We start from the raw sequence: 22,411 nt of genomic DNA, 5'->3' as shown, positions 1-22,411 counted from the left end.
TAGAGATGGTTTTGTCACACTTCAATCCTTTAGGTGTGTGGGGACACCTGTTGCGTCTCCTCCCCATGCCGTGTTATCCACAGCTGATACCTACCTCAAAGGGGCGGTCACAGCCAAGGGAGTCTTCTCTATGGGCTACTTTCCCCACACCATTGCTTCCCCATGGCCAGACTTCACACGCTCTATGCTTGCAGGAGGAGATGGCTGAGCTGAAGGCCCAGCTCTACCTACTGGAGAAAGAGAAGAAGGCCCTAGAGCTGAAGCTGAGCACGCGGGAGGCACAGGAGCAGGCCTACCTGGTACACATCGAGCACCTGAAGTCGGAGGTGGAAGAACAGAAGGAGCAGCGCCTGCGGACCCTCAGCTCTACCAGCAGTGGCAGCAGAGACAAGCTGAGCAAGGTAGGCCTAGGCCCACCATCCCTGCCTGCCCTTAGCACCACCCTGCTTATGCCCGGCTGCTTCAGTTTCCTTATTTGCAAAGGAAGTGACAGCTATTCTAGAGATGTAGAAGAAGTTGACAGATTGAATACAGAGAAACCAAATATATAGACATATATTTTTAATGTTCTTTTAAATTTATTATTATTATTTATGTATTATTGGATAGGATAGAAGCATAGAGAAATTGAATGGGGAGGGGAAAATAGAGAGGGAGAGAAATAGAGAGACACCTGAAGCCCTGTTTCACCACCCATGAAGCTCTCCCCCTGCAGGTGGGGACCAGGATTTTAACACCTGGGTCCTTGGGAGTCGGGCTGTAGCACAGCAGGTTAAGTGCACGTGGTACAAAGCGTAAGGATCCGAGTTCGAGCCCCCAGCTCCCCACCTGCAGAGAAGTCGCTTCATAGGTAGTGAAGCAGGTCTGCAGGTGTCTATCTTTCTCTCCCCCTCTGTCTTCCCCTCCTCTATTTCTCTCTGTCCTATCCAACGATAGCAGCAACAACAATAATAATAATAACCACAACAATGATGAAACAACAAGGACGACAAAAGGGGAAAAAATGGTCTCCAGGAGCAGTGGATTCATGGTGCAGGCACTGAGCCCCGGCAATAACCCTGGGGGCAAAAAAAAAAAATACCTGGGTCCTTGAGCATTGTAATGTGAGCTCTTAATTAGGTGCGCCACCACCTGGCCCCATTTAAATGTATTTTTACTATTATTGATTTAACATTGCTTTACAAAAGTGTAAGATTCTAGGGCTATACTCTCTCATATGCACATACATATATAGCTCGTGGCATCTGCCACCAACGTTACTATGCCCCCCTTTGCTGTCCTCTGCAAACCCACATTTTAAGAAAATCTCTGTATCCCTCTCTCCCCCTCTCAATTTCTCTCCATCTTATCAAAAAAAAAAAAAAAGTGAGAGGGAAAGAAAAGGAAATGGTTGCTGAGAGCAGTGGATTTTTCATACAGGCCACAGTAATCACCCTGGTGGCAAAATAGATGAATAAATGAAAATCTTTATGTTACAGTTAAAGCCTTTTTCCAATAGCAATCAGGATAGATTGTTGTGTACTGTCCAACAGTCTGATGGTGATTTTATCTCCCCGTCTGTCCCATGTCACACAACAGCCATCACTGTCTGATCCTTCAGAACAGACAACACGGCAAGGGACTAGTTGCCCTGTTTTATAAGGAAAAGGAGCTGTGAAAAAGGAAGGGCCTTATAGCTAGTACATGGTGGGATCAGACTTTAAACCACATACATAGTTAATGGGCCCTTTTTCTTAATTGTAATGCCTCCTGACTTTTGTGTGGTTGTGGCTGGAAGCAGCGTGAGATGGAGTCAGGGAAATGGGCTTTCTGTTCCATGCAAACACCCTCAAATCTGTATGTAACAGGACCTGCAAGATAGCATGCTTGGATCATGTTCTTATTTTGTAATGGGCATGACCCAGATTCAAGCCCAGCCCCCACCACACTGAAAGAAGCTTCTGTGCTGTGATGTCTTTCTCAGTCTCTCTAACTCTGTCTCTTTCTATCTGAGGGGGGTGGGGAGTCAGTCTGGTGTGGTGAAACCCCAGTGACAAGCAAACAAATTTTCTCTGTGTAACCTTTCGAGTTTGCTTTCGGTCACTTAGGGACAGAGCCTGAGAGACAGAGCTGCAGTGTTTGTGAGTGTGTGTTAAGGGTGTGGTAGAAGTGGATGCCCTAGCGTTCTGCCAGAAGGCCTGTGAACTGAGCATTTTCCTCTAGTTCTGTGTATTTATTTTGACTGGGGGAAGCACAGTGTTTTGTGGAATAACTTCAAAGCACAGACTTTTTTTTCTGGAAAGGTCAGATTTTATTTTTAACATGAGCATAAGAGCCGTTATAAGAGCACCTTGTGTTGTTCAGGTAATGGGATAAAAATGTGGTGATGATCTTGCTTTTCCAATAATAACTCCACTGACTTCAATAAAGTCTCCCTTCTGGGCTGTCTACTCCATCTTACCTGTTGGCAGATGAGGCAAGCTGTCCGGCACAGGGGTCAGCAAAACCCTAAAGTCAGACAGTCAATGTTGTAGGATTTTTGGACAATGTGGCCATTGCCATCATCATACTATAGTGCCAGAGCAGAGAAAGGAGACAAGAAGAGTGTTAGTTTGTGTTTGTGATTTTTTTTTTTTCCCACTAGAATACTGCTCAGCTCTGGCTTATGTTGGTACAGGGAATTGAGCCTGGGCCTTTGGAGCATAAGGCATGACAGTCTCCTTGCATAACCATTATGCTATCTACCCCCATCCCAGACTGTTGTGTTGTTGTTGTTGTTTGTATTTATTATCTTTATTTATTTATTGAATAGAGATAGCCAGAAATCGAGGACAGGGGTTATAGAAAGGGAGAGGGGCAGAGAAATACCTGCAACACTGCTTCACACTTGGCAAAGATTTCCCCTTGCAGGTGGGGACCAGGGGCTCGAACCTGGATCCTTACACATTGTAACATGTGCACTCTACCAGGTGTGCCACCACCTGCAACCCCCCCCCCCCAGACTGTTGTGTTCTAATACCACTTTACTTATGGCCACTGAAGTTGAATTTTTTATGCATCCTACAAAATATTTTTCCGCATCATCTAAAAATAGAAAAATAATTCTTAGCCTGCAGACCCTTTAAAAACCTTTAAATCTAGATTTAGATCTAGCGCATCTCCTTCTGCCCACTGGCTGGGTATCTATACTTTGTTTAAAAGCTTCCTTCCTGTCAGAAAGCTGGGTCCCAAATTTTATCCCAGTGGCATTAGGTTTTTATAGTTCTTATCTCTATCACAACCATGATTAACAGAGGCACTCAGTGGAAAGCATAAGACAAAGCATTCCCTGTCTTTCAGGAGACTTATGAAATAGTAGCCTTACATGGAAGGTGATATTAGTTGGAAACTTTTCCCTGGAATGCTGGATTGTGGGGTTGGGTCTACAAAAATCTCTGAGTGGAGGGGAAGGGAAACTGGTGCCAGGCAGAGGGTATGGGGGAGGGCTGGGGCTTCAGATGCTGACTGTGCTATAGAAGAATGCCTGGGTGTGGTGGTGTTTCTGTGGGGCAGGAATGTGAGTGAGGCTGTGCCTTCCTTCCTCTGGACTTCTGACAACTGGACTTACATTGCTTTGTGGACCTCGTCCCTTCCTACTGGGACTTTCTGCTCACATTTCCTCTCCTGCAGTATTTGCAGGGTTTTTGTTAACTCCAAGGCTTCACGAGACAAAGAGAGGGAGAGAGGGAAAGACACCACAACACTGAACCCCCCAGATGGTGAGGGACTGGTCTCTAACCCGGGTTGCATGCATGGCACAACAGGTGCCCTTGCAGGTAAGCTATCTCTCCAAGCCTCGTTTGCAGGTATTACTCCTCAGCAAATGTCTACCGAGAGGCTAACTTAGGAGTCCTAACTCAGGAGTCCTGTGTTCCACCTATAAATGAGAATCTGTTCTGATAATGTCAAGGTTCCCACTCAATGCTAAGATCTAATGGGGTGGGAGGTGTTTGTCTTCCTCCTCCTTTACTTAATCTTCTAGATGCTCACACTGATCACTATAAAGCTCATAAACTCAGAAAAGACTGTGCTCTCCCAAGGAGAAGTAGGCTGGGCCAATTATCCTATGTGTATTCCCCACTTGTCTTTCATGAATCACTAGAGCCTTTGCCTAGTAGAGAAGAGCGCCCGTCTGGAGCAGTTAGTTGGGCTTCACTTCTCATTTGAATGTTTTTAGGCAAAACTGGGCTTGTAGCATCTCTATGCCTTAGTTCTCTCTCACCCTTTTTTAGTTTATTTATTGGATAGCAACAGAGAGAAATTGAGAGGGAAGGAGGAGATAGAAAAAGGGAGGGAAGGATGGAGAGAGAAGGGAGGCAGGTGGTGGTGCATCTGGTTGAGCACACATGTTTCAGTGTACTAAGACCTGGTTTTGAGCCCCCAGTCCCCACCTGCAGGGGGAAGCTTTGCAAGTGGTGAAGCAGTGCTGCTCTTTCTCCTTCCCTATCTTTCCCTTCTCTCTAGTGAAGCAAGACCAATGATAGAATCTGCCCTGAGATGACACAGTAGTTAAATACATACGTATTAGGCAGTACTCAGCTGGTGCTTGGGGCCCCCTGAGTGCTCAGAGCACACTAGAAAATCACAGCCCAAAACTGGGTGTTACAAGTACCAGGAGGCGAGGATGACTGTGATATTCACCTCCCACACATGCTCCTATGATCTCAGGCTGACAATAGTGTGCTCAATGTCCCCAGGAATGTGCCGACACCACCTCCCCACCTCTGTCACTGGCTGAACTGAGGACTACTTGCAGTGACACTGAACTGGCTGCAGAGTTTGCCAATGCCATCCGCAGGTAAGCACCTTCCTCCACCCCCAGGAGGAATATTCCAGGAGGGGCATATTTATAATTGTTCTGCATCCCCTTAGCTGCTGTTCTTGTTAGCTCTTCATGGATCATTCTAGGCCTCCCTGGGCAGGAGGAGGGGCTGATGTGTCCTCTTTCCCAGACCTTGGGAGCTAGACTGGAGAAACTTATTGGGACTTTAAAGGTTGTGATGAAAAGAGATAGTTATTTCACCTGCATATAGAAAAAGTCTGGGGAGTTGGGCAGTAGTGCAAGGACCGCTATAAGGATCCTGGTTTGAGCCCCAGGCTCCCCAACTGCAGGGGAGTTGCTTCACAGGCTGTGTCTGCAGGTGTGTCTTTCTTTCTCTCCCCCTCTCTGTCTTCCCTTCCTCTCTCCATTTCTCTCTGTTCTATCTAACAATGATGACATCAACAATAACAGTAACTACAACAACAATGAAAAACAACAAGGGCAACAAAAGGGAAAATAAATATATAAAAAAAAGAAAAGAAAAAGTCTTCACTTCAGAGGCTGTGAAGCAGGTCTGCAGGTGTCTATCTTTCTCTCCCCCTCTCTGTCTTTCCCTCCTCTCCATTTCTTTCTGTCCTATCTAACAATGACAACATCAATAACAACAACAGTAATAACTACAACAACAATAAAAAAGGGCAACAAAAGGGAATATATATATATATATGTAGTCTTTTTTTTTTAGTTGTTGTTCCTCATCAAGAACCTTTGAGACAATGTTAAGTGGTGATGATGAAAACAGGTCTCTCTGGAGGGCAGGCGGTGGTGCACCAGGTTAAGCGCACATAGTACGAAGCACTAGGATCAAGGTTCAAGTCCCAGGCTCTCTAACTGCAGAGGGAGTCGCTTCATAAGTGGTGAAACAGGCTTGCAGGTGTCTATCTTTCTCTCTCCCTCCCTATCTTCCCCTCCCCTCTCAATTTCTCTCTGTCCTACCCAATAAAAATGAAAAATGGCCACCAAGAGCAGTGGATTTGTGGTGCTAGCACCAAGCCCCAGCAATAACCCTGACGGCAAAATAATAAATAAATAAATAAATAAATAAAAATACTAGACCCTTCACTCTGGCAAACAGAGTCAGCACTTTACATACACAGCCTCACTGCATGCATCCCTACTCAGTGAAAAGGTTTGTGTGTGTGTGGGAAACAGGTCTCTTTGCCTTGTTTCCAGCCTCGGCAGGAATGCTTTCCCTCTCAGAAGGCCACACGTATGTATTCAGTTTTGGACATGTTTCCCTCTGTTATCCCAGTTTTGCTTCCCCTCCATTCTCTCTCTCCTGCAGGGAGACCAGATGCTGATGTTCATCATCTTTCTTCCATAGCTGTACTCCTCACACTCATTTTACCTCTTTGCATTCTGTTATAGAGCAAAGCTGACTGATAGAAAGGTACTGCACATCACAAAGAGAATTTTAAAGGTTCTAGTCACCAATTTTTTTTTTAAAAGATCAATTTATTTAGTTAGTTGAGAGATAATGAGAGTGGACAGAGATGAGGAGAGGGGACCAGAACATTGCTAAATTCTGGCATAAGATACCACTTGGATTGAGCCTGTGGCCTCTTGAGACTTCAGACATTCAAGCTGGTGCTCTACCAGGCTAAGCTTTCTCCTTGGCCCTATTAGCCAGATTAAACATTTAAATGGAGGGCCAGCTGGTGGTGTGCAGAGTGCACAAGAACCTGGGTTCAAGACCCTGGTCCCCACCCGCAAGTGGGCATGCTTTATAAGTAATGAAGTAGTGCTGCAGGTATCTCTTTCTCTCCCTTTCTATCTCTCTTCTCTCAATTTCTCTATTTAAAATAAATAATAAAAAGTTAAACACATTGCCGTGTACAAAGACCTGGGTTTGAGCCCCCACTCCCTGAGGGGTGAAGCTGCTTTTAGGTGTCTCTCTTTCTTTCTCCTTACCTCCCCCTCCCCTCTCAATTTCTATCTGTCCTATCTAATAAAAATGAAAGAAAGAAAGAAAGAAAGAAAGAGAGTGAAAGAAAGAAAGAAAGAAAGGGAAAGAAAGAGAGGAAAATAATGATGGATTCATAGTGCGGGCACCCAGCCCCAGGGATAGTCCTGGTGGCAATAAAGTAATAATTACTATCATAAAAAGTTAAAAAACAAAACATAGATTCTACTTTTTTAAAATTTTTGCCTCCAGGGTTATCTCTAGAAATCGGTGCCACTGTTCCTGGAGGCTATTTTTTCCCTTTTGTTGCCCTTGTTGTTCATCATTGTTGTTGTTATTGCTGTCGTTGATGATATAGGATGGAGAGAAATCTAGAGAGGAGGAAAAGACCTGCTTCACTACTTGTGAAGTGCCGCCCGCGCGCCCCCTCCCCCCACAGGTGGAGCCAGGGCACAAACCTGGATCCTTACATGCCATGTGCACTTAATCCCCTTCCTCTATCAATTTCTGGCTGTGTCTTTTCAATGAATAAAGATTAAAAATATACTGGGAGTCGGGCGGTAGCACAGTGGGTTAAGTGCAGATGACACAAAGTGCAAGGACCAGCGTAAGGATCCCAGTTTGAGCCCCTGGCTCCCCACCTGCAGGAGAGTTGCTTCACATATGGTGAAGCAGGTCTGCAGGTATCTATCTTTCTCTCCCCTCTCTGTCTTCCTCTCCTCTCTCCATTTCTCTCTGTCCTATTCAACAACAACGACAACAATAACAACAACAATAAAATAACAAGGGCAACAAAAGGGAATAAATAAATGTTAAAATAATAATAATAAAATAAAAATTAAAAATATTAAAAATAAAAACGAGAGAGAGAGAGAATGAATGAGGACACCAGAAAATCACTCTGGCACATGCAATTCCAGGGATCAAACTTGGAACCTTATGTTGAGCATCCTGCTCTTTATCAGATCACTCTTAAAAAAAAAAAAAACAGAATATGTTCCTCATCATTTCCAGATGCTTTAACTGTCCCTCCTCCTGAGTATGCTCTCAGTTCACTATCTTGGTGGGCAGAGCTATTTCATAGCAAGAAAGTGGAAAAGGCTGCCTTCTGGAAAGCTTCAGCCCCCTCCTGACTCACTCACTGTCACTTTTGGCTTTTCTTCCAAGTTCTAACAGCTCTGTTTTTACACTGCCAGCACCTCTGTCCATGTGATTAGATTGTAATTGCTTTGCTTGAGGCAGGAAGAGAAAAGCAGCATAGAAAAATGTGCCCAACAAATCCTGACAGCATGACTGTGTCAGCAAGGCAGGATGCAACCCCACTCCCTGCTTCCAACAGGGAGCCATGTGGATACAGTATCTGTAAACTAGGCCTCTACATTGTTCAAATTCCCCAAACCTCAGAGGCCTTCCTTCGCTGGCACTTGTAGGAGACAGGTTCTGCTGACTAGACGGAAATAGATTTTATTTCTTTTTTTTTTTTTTTTTTGCATCTATTTTTTTTTTTTATTTAAAAAAGGATTAATTAACAAAACCATAGGGTAGGAGGGGTAAAACTCCACACAATTCCCACCGCCCAATCTCCATATCCCACCCCCTTCCCCGATAGCTTTCCCATTCTCTATCCCTCTGGGAGCATGGACCCAGGGTCATTGAGGGTTGCAGAAGGTAGAAGGTCTGGCTTCTGTAATTGCTTCCTCGCTGAACATGGGCGTTGACTGGTCGATCCATACTCCCAGTCTGCCTCTCTCTTTCCCTAGTAGGATGGGTCTCTGGGGAAGCTGAGCTCCAGGACACATTGGTGGTGTCTTCAATCCAGGGAAGTCTGGCCGGCATCCTGATGACACCTGGAACCTGGTGACTGAAAAGAGAGTTAACATACAAAGCCAAAGAAATTGTTGAGCAATCATGGACCCAAAGCTTGGAAAAGTGGAGAGGAAGTATTAGGGAGGTACTCACTGCAAACTCTAGTATACTTCTGCTTTCTTACTTTGGTGCCATACTCCAAACTCAGTCAATTTCTGCTTTGCGTTTCTACTTCTTTTTTTTTTTTTTACATGCATAACATTCCCCAGATTCCCATTTAGCAATACAACCCCCACTATTTCATTCATCATTTTTCATGGACCTGTATTCTCCCCACCCACCCACCCACCCCAGAGTCTTTTACTTTGGTGTAATACTCCAATTCCATTTCAGGTTCGACTTGTGTTTTCTTTTCTAATCTTGTTTTTCAACTTCGGCCTGAGAGTGAGATCATCCCATATTCATCCTTCTGTTTCTGACTTATTTCACTCAACATGATTTTTTCAAGGTCCATCCAAGATCGGCTGAAAACGGTGAAGTCACCATTTTTTACAGCTGAGTAGTATTCCATTGTGTATATATACCACAACTTGCTCAGCCACTCATCTGTTGTTGGACACCTGGGTTGCTTCCAGGTTTTGGCTATTACAAATTGTGCTGCCAAGAACATATGTGTACACAGATTTTTTTGGATGGATGTGTTGGGTTCCTTAGGATATATCCCCAGGAGGGGAATTGCAGGGTCATAGGGTAAGTCCATTTCTAGCCTTCTGAGAGTTCTCCAGACTGTTCTCCACAGAGGTTGGACCAATTGACATTCCCACCAGCAGTGCAGGAGGGTTCCTTTGACCCCACATCCTTTCCAGCATTTGCTGCTGTTACCTTTTCTGATGTGTGACATTCTCACAGGAGTGAAGTGATATCTCATTGTTGTCTTGATTTGCATTTCTCTGACAATCAGAGACTTGGAGCATTTTTTCATGTGTTTCTCAGCCTTTTGGATCTCTTCTGTGGTGAATATTCTGTCCAATTCCTCCCCCCATTTTTGGATGGGGTTATTTGTTGTCTTGTTGTTGAGTCTGGTAAGCTCTTTATATATGTTGGTTATTAAACTCTTATCTGATGTATGGCATGTAAAGATCTTCTCCCATTCTGTGAGGGGTCTCTTGATTTGGGTAGTGGTTTCTTTTGCTGTGAAGAAGCTTTTTAATTTGATGTAGTCCCATAGGTTTATACTTGCCTTAGTCTTCCTTGTAATTGGATTCGTTTCATTGAAAATGTCTTTAAAATTTATGCGGAAAAAAGTTCTTCCTATATTTTCCTCTAAGTATCTGATAGTTTCTGGTCTAACATCCAAGTCCTTGATCCACTTGGAATTTACTTTTGTATTTGGTGAAATACAGTGATTCAGCTTCATTCTTCTGCATGTTTCAACCCATTGTTTCCAACACCATTTGTTGAAGAGACTCTGCTTTCCCCATGTAATAGTCTGGGCCCCTTTGTCAAAGATTAGATGTCCATAGGTGTGGGGCCTCATTTCTGGGCTCTCAATTCTATTCCACTGGTCAGTGTGTCTGTTCATGTTCCAGTACCAAGCAGTTTTGATGACAATGGCCCTATAATATAGTTTGAGATCTGGCAGTGTGATGCCTCCGGTTCTGTTCTTTTTTCTCAAGATTGTTTTGGCAATTCTAGGTCTTTTCTGGTTCCAGATAAACATTTGTAGCATTTTTTCTATTCTCCTAAAAAATGTGCTTGGGATCTTGATGGGGATAGCATTAAATTTGTAGATGGCTCTGGGTAATATATTCATTTTGATGATGTTAATTCTTCCAACCCATGAGCATGGAATATCTTTCCATTTCTTTGTGTCTTTTTCAATTTCTTTGAGTAGTGACTCATAATTTTCAGTATACAAGTCTTTCACTTCTTTGGTTAGGTTTACTCCTAGATATTTTATTGTTTTTGTTGCTATAGAAAAAGGAACTGATTTCTGGATTTCAATTTCTTCTAACTTAGTATTTGCATAGAGGAATGCCACTGAGTTTTGAATGTTAATTTTAAAGCCTGACACATTACTGTATTGCCTGATGATTTCCAAAAGCTTTTTGCTAGATTCCTTAGGTTTTTCCATGTATACTATCATGTCATCTGCAAATAAGGAGAGTTTGACTTCTTCTCTTCCAATCTGTATTCCTTTAACTCCTTGCTCCTGCCTGATTGCTATGGCAAGAACTTCCAACACTATGTTGAATAGTAATGGTGATAGTGGGCAGCCCTGTCTAGTACCTGATCTGAGGGGAAATGCTTCCAGTTTTTCACCATTGAGTATGATGTTGGCTGTAGGTTTGCTATATATAGACTCCACTATCTTCAGGAATTTTCCATCTATTCCTATTTTTTTTAGTGTTTTGATCATAAAGGGATGTTGTATTTTGTCAAAGGCTTTCTCTGCATCTATTGATATGACCATGTGGTTTTTGGTCTTGCTTTTGTTGATGTGGTGGATCTTGTTGATTGATTTACGTATATGAAACCAACCTTGCATGCCTGGGATAAACCCCACTTGGTCATGATGAACAATCTTTTTGATATACTGCTGTATCCGGTTGGCTAGAATTTTGTTCAATATTTTCGCATCTATGTTCATCAGAGATATTGGTCTCTAGTTTTCTTTTTTGGTTGTGTCCCTGTCTGCTTTTGGTATCAGGGTGATGTTGGCTTCATAGAAGCTGGCAGGGAGTATTCCAGTGTCTTCAATCTTCTGGAAGACTTTTAAAAGTAGAGGTATTAGTTCTTCTTTGAAAGTTTTGTAGAATTCATTTGTAAAACCATCTGGTCCAGGACTTTTATTTTTGGGAAGATTTTTGATAACTGTTTCAATTTCATTAGCTGTGATGGGCCTGTTCATGTTATCCACTTCCTCTTTACTTAGTTTTGGAAGTTGGTAGGTATCTAGGAAATCATTCATTTCTTCCAGGTTCTCTAACTTGGTGGCATATAGTTGTTCATAGAAGCCTCGCATGATATGTTGAATTTCTGCAGTGTCTGTTGTGATATCTCCTCTTTCATTTACTATCCGATTTATTTGGGTCTTCTCCCTTTTTTGTTTTGTGAGTCTGGCTAAAGGTTTGTCGATTTTGTTTACTCTTTCGAAGAACCAACATTTACTTTCATTGATCTTTTGTATGGTTTTCCTATTCTCAATGTTATTTATTTCTGCCCTAACTTTAGTAATTTCTGTCCTTCTGGTTGCTTTAGGGTTCCTTTGTTGTTCTTCTTCTAGGTCTTTAAGATGTGCAATCAGGCTGTTTATTTGTGCCTTTTCTTGTTTCCTAATGTGTGCTTGTATAGCTATGAACTTCCCTCTTAGGACTGCTTTAGCAGACTTAAAGTGAAAGGATGGAAAACTATCATTCAAGCCAATGGCCCACAAAAAAGGGCAGGAACAGCTATTCTCATATCTGACATGATAGACTTTAAAATACATAAGATTAAAAAAGATAGGAATGGACACTACTTAATGCTCAGAGGATCAGTCAGTCAAGAGGATTTAACAATTATTAATATCTATGCACCCAATGAGAAGCCATCTAAATACATCAAACTTCTACTGAAAGAGCTATAGCAATATATTAACAGTAACACAATCATAGTAGGGGACTTCAACACCCCACTATCTCAACTTGACAGATCATCCAGGAAGAAAATCAGTAAAGACATAAGGGAGCTAAATGAAGAGATAGATAAACTAGAACTATTGGACATTTTCAGAGTCATTCATCCCAAGAAACTGGAATACACATTTTACTCAAATCCACATGGATCATTCTCAAGGATAGACCATATGTTAGGCCACAAAGACAGCATCAGCCTATTCAAGAGCACTGAAATCATCCCAAGCATCTTCTCAGACCACAGTGGAATTAAACTAACACTTAACAATCAACAAAAGATTAGTAACAGTGCCAAAATGTGGAAGCTCAATAGATTTTATTTCTACTGTCAGCCACAGTGGTGTTCCAATAACCAGCCTTAAAAGAGTTAGGCATGGATTTCTAATCACAACCCACAGGTACAACGCCAAGAAGGATCCCAACTGGGCAACAGGAAAAAGGAAAATAACACAATTATACTGTAAGTACAGCTTAGGGACTGGGATAATCACTTCATGAGAGTATAAAATACAGTCCACCTGAGGCTCAGGGACCTTTTACTTTCTGAAAATCAAGTGGAAATAGCTACCTTCTTTGAAGGTATTAAATCACTAAGCTAAGGAGAGAAAGCAGTTAAGGAAATCTTGGTGTTTTCTGAAATATTTACTCCAGCCATCAGCACCGTGAACACAGCATCTATACTGAAAAGTAGAGGTGGAGGTGGAAGAGGGGAAGGAGATCAGTGAAGACCAGCTGCTCCCAGGAGGGGTCTTGTGACCCTGTATCAGGACTGTCCTAGTCTCACCTCCCTCACCAAGCTGTGTGTCAGCCTCAAAGAGCCCACGCCACCCAGTCCTGCAAGTATATCTGACCCTAAATAACCACCTGTTGGAAACAATACCAGGACTCCAGGCAGTCACACACTTAGGATGGGACTCCCATCTGGTCTAATCCCACTCCCTCTACCCGCATGGATGTGTGTTGTGATTTTTTTTTTTTTTTTTTTTTTTTTGGCTACTGGGCTGCCAGGCTACCATCAAGCCCATCTGCATGAGCAGGTGTTCAGTCTTAGGGGCTTGTACAACCTATGCACTGCCAAACTCTCTTTCCATCTCAAGTGCTTCTTGTACTCTTGGGCCAAGTCAAACTTAGCTGAGCAAACTTTCCAGCAAAGAGAGCTATAACAGTTCAGATAAGAAAAGGGAACTTCCAGACACCAATCTTGTTTTTGCTGGCACTTGGGAGCTGACAGTCCCCTCTCCATCATATTCTTGGGGAGACAGAGAGGGTCCAGTGTCTCCTTTAGGATGAGGTCAGCCCTCCAAACATTAGAATGAAATTACGAGAAACTGGGGGTGGGGTAATCTCAAAGAAGGCCCCACTGAGCAAACAAGCCGCAGAATCTTTACTGTTTTATTAGTAGGATCATTACTTGAAAAGGTGCCATTTTATTAAAGTTGCACTTGCTGATTCTTCACATTTGGCTGATTTATAACAGCAATCAGGCTCTGGAATTTGTGCTGAGAGATCCATACAAGCACAGGGATCTGCAGGACATTAGTGGAGTCCCAACTGTGCCTGTGAGTTTATTGTCACATAAACAGTTACTAAGCTCCAGGGTCTCAAAGGGTACAGTTAAAAACTGACACTCAGGGAGTCGGGCAGTGGCACACGTGGCGCAAAGTGCAAGGACCAGCATAAGGATCCCGGTTCAAGCCCCCGGCTCCCCACCTGTAGGGGAGTCGCTTCACAGGTGGTGAAGCAGGTCTGCAGGTGTCTGTCTTTCTCTCCCTCTCTCTGTTTTCCCCTCCTCTTTCCATTTCTCTCTCTGTGCTATCCAACAACAATGACATCAATAACCACAGCAATGTTAAACAACAAGAGCAACAAAAGGGAAAATAAATAAATATTAAAAAACCAAAACATTAAAATAAAAAATAAGAAAAACTGACACTCGGGCACTGGGCAGTAGCACAGCTGGTTAAACGCACATGGCATGAAGTGCAAGGACTGGCTTAAGGATCCTGGTTCAAGCCCCTGGCTCCCCACCTGCAGGGAGTCCCTTCACAAGCAGTGAAGCAGGTCTGCAGGTGTCTGTCTTTCTCTCCCCCTGTGTCTTCCCCTCCTCTCTCCATTTCTCTCTGTGCTATCCAACAACAATGACAGCAATAACAATAACAATGATAAACAAGGACAACAAAAGGGAAAAATAGCCTCCAGGAGCAGTGAACTCATAGTGCAGGTACCGAGCCCCAGCATAACCCTGGGGGCAAAAAAATTAATTAATTAATTAATTTAAAAAACTGATATTCATTCAAGAGGTTGTCGTGGTTTTGCTTGGGTAAGTAAGTTTTCTTGTAGTTCTCCCCCATGTTCCACAAACTCAGAGGGGAAGCTTTCATAAAGGATCTTACAGGGGTCAGCTGGTGGCACACCTGGTTGATTGCACGTTACAATGCGCAAGGACACAGGTTCAAGCCCCTGGTCCCCACCTGTAGGAGAAAAGCTTTGCGAGTGGTGAAGCATGACTGCAGGTGCCTCTCTGTCTCTATCTCCTTCTCCCCTGTCAATTTCTACCTGTCTCAATCCAATAAATAAATATAATTAAAAAAAAAATTTTTTAAGGATCTTATAAAGGCAGAGTGAAAGAGTACACCAGGGTCCTCACCACCACAGGCTGAGACAGGCATGCCTTGGGACAAGACAGAGGTTATTCCTAGGCAAGAAACATATTTAGTGGTCTGGGAGGTGGCACAGTGATAAAGCTTTGGACTCTCAAGCATGAGGTCCCTAGTTCGATCCTCAGCAGCACATGTATCTGGTTCTTTGTTCTTTCTCTATTTTTCTCATAAATAAATAAAATCTTAAAAAAAAAAAGGAAAGAAACATAATCACAGGAAAGCCACTGAAAAGTTGTTATTGTTATTTAAAGGTTATTGTTATTTAAAGGGCAGGGGTAGATAGCAGAATGTTTATGCAAAGAGACTCTCTTGCTTGAGGCTCCAAGGTCCCAGGTTCAGTTCTCCGCTCTGGTAGAAAAAGAAAAAAAAAAATTTATTTGTGAGAAAGAGGAATATCAAACTCAAATGACTTGAGAGTCCAATAACTTATCCACTGTACCACCTCCCTGGACAGATAGAAGGACAGAGGCAGAGAGAATGGTGCCACAAAACTGAAATTTTCCTCAATGAACCCAGATTGCATGTCAAAACAGGCACCCTGTAGGTGAGTTCTATCACCAGTCCTATAGCAACATCTTACTGCTACTTCTGTCAAAAAAATATATATAGTTACCTTTATATCCAGGAGCATTCGGACTCCCTGATTGCTCAATTTTTATATTTTTACTCTGGCTGCTCTTGAAAATTGGGTTAGAGAAATGCAGAAGTAAAGTAGAGAATGATCAGGAGGCCCAGCAGTTGTCTCAGTCAGAAATGATGGCCACATGAGCTGGAGGATGGCAGTGGCAGAAACAACAAGATGAGAGCTGGCAGATTGCACATTACAATGCGGAAGGACACAGGTTCAAGGCCGGGGAGTTTGTGTTGGATGGCTGTGGAGGTCGGGCTGACTCAAGCTGAATGACACGCTGCCATCTGCTGGTAGGAAGAAAAAATGCTTCTGGGAGATGACCTACAAAGTTCTTTGAACTTTTTTTTTTTTAGAGCTTCGATTTTTTTTTTATTAGTGATTTAATACTGACTCACAAAATTTTTAGATAATAGGGGTAAAATTCCATACAGTTACCACCACCAGAGTTTTGTACTATCTTATTTTATTTTATTTTTCAAGGTTATCTCATGCATTATTTTTTTACTTATTTATTTATTTATAAAAAGGAAATGCAATACCATAGGATAAGAGGGGTGCAATTTCCACCACCAGAGCTTCATATCCCATCCCTCCCCTGATAGCTTTCCTATTCTTTAACCCTGTGGGAGTATAGACCCAGGATCATTGTGGGTTATAGAAGATGAAGGTCTGGCTTCTGTATTTGCTTCCCTGCTGAACATGGGCTTTGGCAGGTTGATCCATAACCCCAGCCTGTCTCTCTCTTTCCCTAGTGGGGCAGGGATCTGGGGAAGTGGTGCTCCAGGACACATTAGTGGGCTCATCTGCCAAGGGAAGTCATGTTGACACCATGGTAGCATCTGGAACCTGGTGGATGAAAAAGAGTTAAGATATAAAGCAGAACAAATTGTTGACTAATCATGAACCTAAAGGAAAGAATATTGCAGTTGAAGATTTGGGGTCTCAATTTTGGAAAAAGCTAGTAGATCTATTTTAGGTATATTCTAAGGGGCCCATGACTACTAGTTTTTGCCTGAGTCTGATAGCTAACATGCAGGTGGACGCAAGGTATTGTCTGGGGAGATGGTGTCATAGTTGGAAAAAGGACTAGAAAGCTAGATCAGGGAAGAAAGTACCCCCAAATGTGGGGGAAAGTGTATAAATATTATTAACAGTAAACCCCATCAATTTGATCTGGGGCCCATATTCAGCAAGGAGTCTATCTAACCTCTGTATCCCTGTAGGTCTGAGCTCACATTCCGTGGTCACAGGAACATTCCAGGCTGCACTAATTTCAGGACCCTTCTTTAAATTTATGTAATTGGGGATGCCAAATATTGGGTTATCAGAAAAGTCATGACTAAATTTTTGCATAGGAAAAGCACATCATGACAACCCAATAGTTAAGTCCAGGGATCCAAGGCATGGTAAAGATTTGGAAAACTGAATATAAGGGAAATAAATGGGAATGGAGATCATCGGAAAAGGGTAGGATATAGAATCTCATCCTGAGGCAGTGGCACACCTAGTTGAGCACAAATATTACCATGTGCAAGGATCCAGGTTTAAGTCCCTGCTCCCCAGGGTATTTGGGGGGGGGGGGTATCACAAGCAATGAAGCAAGTCTACAAGTGTTTCTCTCTCTCCCTATGTCTTCATCCCCTCTCAATTTCTCTGTCTCAAAAAAAAAAAAAAAAAAAAAACCTTGTCCCACTTAAGTTCTAAATAACTCCCGGATTAGGAGACAAAGGGCAGGAGTCAATGCTGAAGAAAAGGAACAGCCAGTGAGGCAGGAAGGATTCAAATACTCAGGAGAGAAGAGCTATGCTGGCAATAAGACTGGGGGACTTTTAGGTGTGGCAACACTGCCAAGACAGTCACTGACCTCAGCAAGCAGTTTCAGAAAGAGCCCTGGTTGGGGTAAAGGAGCAAGTGGAAGGTAAGGGAAAGAGGAACCACATATGTAGACAATTCTCTCAATGACTAATTCTAATTGCTAAGAAATACCAGCCTTGTGGCTTCATGACTGTGACTCCCTGCGGTTGGGTCTGATTATAGCTGCAAAGTCACTCGTTATCTCACCAAGCCTGGCTCCTGCCCATGGACCCCCAGCCCCTGCTTTTTGACTTTTTGATTAAAGAGCAGCTGCGGGCCTTTATATCCGGGAGAAGTCAACCTCCCTGATTGCTCAAGAGCCCTCCTTCCAAAGCGCAGGCAGTTGGCAGTGCATGAAGCCCTATGTCGCTGGGTCCTACTTGTTCATTGGCAGCCACCACAAGTCTATCTCAGAGTCCCTGTGCTTGTGCCACTGTATCGGGTTGTGTTTCATTTAAAAACAACAAATGCTTCATGTGTGTTTAGAGTAAAAGTTGTAGCTTTTATGTCCAGGAAGGGCTTTCAAGTCTGGAGGAAGAGACAAACCTAAACATTCCTTTGTTAGTTAGATGTACATTCAAGACCTATATATCCCATAGAGCTGGGAGCAAGAAGACAAGGAAAGAATCCCACAGTTCTGGACAGTCCAGAAAATGTTATAGGAAAAGATCACTGTTAAGGGGCCAAGTGGAAGGCAATGCCTTTTTAACCTCATCTGGAAAGTGCTTAACTTTGTTAGCTTGTCATTTTATCTAAACAAACCATATAAATTCTTCCTTAACTAAAGGGAAAGCAAATTTGAACTAGAAACTAGAGGGAACAGAACATAGGTGGTATCATTTCCAAAATAAACTGCTTTCTAATTCATCCTTCAAGGATTTGAAGAGGGCTATAGACTTCAGGAAAGTATACCTGTAATTGTACACATAAATTCAGAGTACTGAACCCACAGGAATTATATCCATAGAATCAAGTGGAAAAAAAAAGCTAAGGGAGTCGGGGCGGTGGCGCAGCAGGTTAAGCGCACGTGGTGCAAATCGCCAGGACCTGCATAAGGATCCCAGTTCGAGCCCCCGGCTCCCCACCTGCAGGGGAGTCGCTTCACAAGCGGTGAAGCAGGTCTGCAGGTGTCTGTCTTCCCCTCCTCTCTCCATTTCTTTCTGTCCTATCCAACAACAACGACATTAATAACCACAACAATGTTAAACAACAAGGGCAACAAAAAGGAAAATAAATTAATTAATTAGTTTATTTAAAAAAAAAGCTAAAACAAAAAGTTATTTTACCAGAGTTACAAAAATTACGTGGGTCTCAATTCAAGCCTACTGACTCAGAATCCAGAGAAAACACCTGGAACTATTATTTTGCTTGTGCTATATTGGAAATATAATAAGAAACAAATCCAAGCCATCTATTGTGTATAATTTTAAATCTCCTAGCAATCACATTATTATTCCAAAAGCAGATGAAATAAGCTTAAATGACATATTTAGTGCAAAACATTACCATTTTAACATGTAATCCTTTTAAAATATGGAAATCCTTGTTTGTTTTTTTTTAATTAAGCATTCAAACTCCAATGTATATTTTATACTCAGCATAGCTCAGTTCAAACCACCCAAATTTCACTTGTTCATTTGGCAACTGCTGGCCAATGGCTGCTGTGTTGCAGGTGTCTATCTGGAAGGTTGTTTCTTTGTAGTGTTTGAAAGCCAAAAGATAGTTCACAGGGCACAGCTCCTGCTTTGCCATGCATATGACCTAGTTTCAAACCTGGCACCACACAGGAGGTGCCATGGCACTGGAGGAAATTCTGGTACAGTGGTCTCTCTCTCTCTCTGTATGAAAAAGTGGCTTGCAGCAGTAAAATTACACATGGCACAAGGCCTCAATTCAACAGCAGCAACAACATAAGTATATAAATAGGGCAACAACAACAAAAGACTGTCATTCGTGTCATTCAAACCTAAAGACTGAATTTTATCTGTTTTGAAAATGAACTTCTCTTGCTACACAGAAATAACAATATGGTAGTCAGTTTTGTATTTAGAGATGTATTGGTAAAATCCTGAAAGAGAGAGAGAGAGAGGGAGAGAGAGAGAGAGAGAGAAAGAAAGAAAGAAAGAAAGAAAGAAAGAAAGAAAGAAAGAAAGAAAGAAAGAAAGGGGTACGGGAGGTGGTGCAGTGATAAAGCTTTGGACTCTCAAGCATGAGGTCCTGAGTTCGATCCCTGGCAGCACATGTGCCAGAGTGATGTCTAGCTCTTTCTCTCTCCTCCTATCTTCTCATAAATAAATAAAATCTTTTTAAAAAAAGAAATGTATTGGTAGCAGGGATGTTTTCATCATTTTCAGAGATTATGCATTCTTCATGAACACTTTTGTATTGCTGCTTGCAAAAAATGCATTTTTAAACTTAAAATATAGGTGTGAACAGTGTGTGCCAGTTTAAATAAATAAATAGGGCTAGTAAGACAGTTTACTTGGGAATGTGCCTGATTTGCCAGGTACACAACCCAAGTTTGTGCCAGGTCTTACTCAACTTAAGAGTCTTTGGGGTTGTGGTGCTCTTCCCTTCTGGCTCCTTTATCTGAAGAAAACAACAACAACAAACAAACAAAAACCTAGAGCAGGGAAGAGTAAAAAAAAAAAACAATCACCTTGGGGAGCTGTGAAGACAGACTTTCATGCCTGAGGCACCAAAGGTCCACCACCACCATACAACCCTAAGCCAGAGAACTGAGCAGTGCCCTGGTAAAAATAAATAAATATCACAGTTTTCCTTTTTCCCTTTGCACTAATATCTACTTTAGAATGAAAATCACAGAATTGAAACGGGGGGTGGGTGGCAGCTCACTTGTTAGAGAGCACGCATTGTGGTGTACAAGGGCTTGGGTTCAAACCCCCAGTCCTCACCTGCAGCAGGGAAGTGGTGCAGCAGTGTTGGAGATAACTCTTCTTCTCTGTCTGTCTCTCTCTCTGATATTTCTGTCTCTCACCCTCTATCAAAAAGAAAAAAAGGGGTGGGGGAATGATGGCAAATAAAAATAAAAGTACAAAAAAATTAAGTGGCTTGGGAGTGGTGTAGTGGACAAAGCACTGGACCCTCAAGCATCAGGTTTTGAGTTCAATCCCCAGCATCACTTATGCCAGAATACTGCTCTGCCCCACCCCCATCTCTCATTAATAGTTTTAAAATATTTAAAAATTATTAAACTATTTCAAGCCTTTTTAAGAGAAGAATTGAAATAGTAGCTTAAACATTACACATCTAACCCTTCCTTTTTCTTTTTAGCCAGAGGGGCATCTTTTCTTGTTCTCCTAACCATGCCTGAGTTGATGGTGCCTCAGACCCTCTTCCAGCCAGCCACATGGACCTAGATAGACACTTGGGTTGACTTAAACCCTGGCCAGGCCAACAACCTGGCTTTTGCCATTCGTATGCATGTTTAGGCACGAGCACTCATGCTATTTCTTCCTTTCTTTCTTTCTTTCTTTCTTTCTTTCTTTCTTTCTTTCTCTTTTTCTTTCTTTCCTTCTTTCTTTCTTTCATGAGAAAGATAGGAGAAAAGAGAAAGAACCAGATATCACTCTGGTATATGTACTGCTGGGGATTGAGCTCAGGACCTCATGCTTGAGAATCCAATGCTTTACCCACTGTGCCACCTCCTGGACCACCACTCATACTATTTCTATAAGAATACCTAAAAGTCAGGGGGTCAGGTGGTAGCACAGTGGGTTAAATGCACATGATGCAAAGCACAAGGACTGGCACAAGGATCCCGGTTCAAGCCCCCAGACCCCCACCTGCAGAGGGGTCACCTCATAAGCAGTGAAGCAGGTCTACAGGTGTTTATCTTTCTCTCCCCCTCTGTCTTCCCTTCCTCTCTTGATTTCCCTCTGTCCTATCTGACAATGATGATAGCAATAACAACAACAATAACAACAATAGTGATAAACAACAAGGGCAACAAAAAGGGGAAAATGGCCTCCAGGAGCAGTGGATTCAAGTGCAGGCATTGAGCTCCAGCAATAACCCTGGAGGAAAAAAAAAAAAGTAAAGGGAAATGTTCATTTTCTTTTTCCTTCTTTTATAGTTTTAGTTATCTAATTGAAATACAGAGAGACATCAGAGCACTGCTCAACTCTGGCTTACAGTGTTCGAGCCCTTGCAACACCATATGCCAGGGCATTCTGGTCCAAAAAAAAAAAAACAAATCTTGAAAGGGTACTGAAGATACAAGCTAGGGTTTTATGATTGGGCTGAGCCTCTGGTGTGCACAGCAGATTTCTAGACTTCTAAAAGACCTTAAATGTTCCATACTAACGTATCTAAAGGACCCTCATTAATACAGGAAGGAAGCACAAATGTGCCATTAGAGTGGAGGTGAAGGGTGGGCTGGCTTTGCGTGGAAGGGAAGGACATCTCTGCCCGCTTTTCCATCCTCACCTATTGACATGGCAAGTTACTTCTTCCCCTCTGCCACTTTTGGAATAGCAGCCACCTCCACCATCATCGAAAAGTTGCTTATGGCTTGTCTTGTCTCTCCTTGATACAGAGAGAAGAAGCTAAAGGCCAGGGTTCAAGAGTTGGTCAGTGCCTTGGAAAGACTCACCAAGAGCAGTGAAATCCGGCACCAGCAATCAGCAGAATTTGTAAATGACTTAAAGCGAGCCAACAGGTAAAAATCTTTCCTTTGTGGTTTCCAGTGATGTTTGGACTGTTATACACCAGAGAGGTTGTTTCTGCAAATTCTGGGAACCAACTTAAGAGGATGGCAGTTCCTCACTTTCTAGTGTTCAGATATTGGTGAAATGAGTCCTTGAGCCTAGAGTTTGGAAAATGCAGCTCATTGCAGTCCCCTAATATTTCACACAGTCATGTTGCTAAAAAGCTGTGTCATACCAACACAGCTGATGTTTTCCAAAAAAAATTGGCTTCCATTTATTTGAACATTTTAATATCCCAATAGAAGACTTTAGGAAGCACTGCTCTAAGATAGCAGTCTCAAACTTTACTACACTCACTAAAAACCAAGAA

At 42.5% G+C, this 22,411-nt stretch overlaps 1 protein-coding gene across 8 annotated transcripts in view; it reads left to right on the top strand.

The window, feature by feature from the left end:
* Nucleotides 1-22,411, top strand: part of MCC (MCC regulator of WNT signaling pathway) — a 338,297-nt gene that overhangs the window by 307,901 nt on the left and 7,985 nt on the right. For all 8 annotated transcript variants that reach the window (XM_060201290.1, XM_060201289.1, XM_060201287.1 and 5 more), the window contains 3 exons: nt 195-401; nt 4,716-4,816; nt 21,930-22,052. In XM_060201290.1, the coding sequence (XP_060057273.1) occupies nt 195-401; nt 4,716-4,816; nt 21,930-22,052 (431 nt within the window). The remainder of the gene's footprint in view (nt 1-194; nt 402-4,715; nt 4,817-21,929; nt 22,053-22,411) is intronic.

This window comes from Erinaceus europaeus, chromosome 11 (assembly GCF_950295315.1).
Source record: "Erinaceus europaeus chromosome 11, mEriEur2.1, whole genome shotgun sequence".
Taxonomy (NCBI): Eukaryota; Metazoa; Chordata; class Mammalia; order Eulipotyphla; family Erinaceidae; genus Erinaceus; species Erinaceus europaeus.
This window is presented reverse-complemented; position numbering and strand designations above follow the sequence as displayed.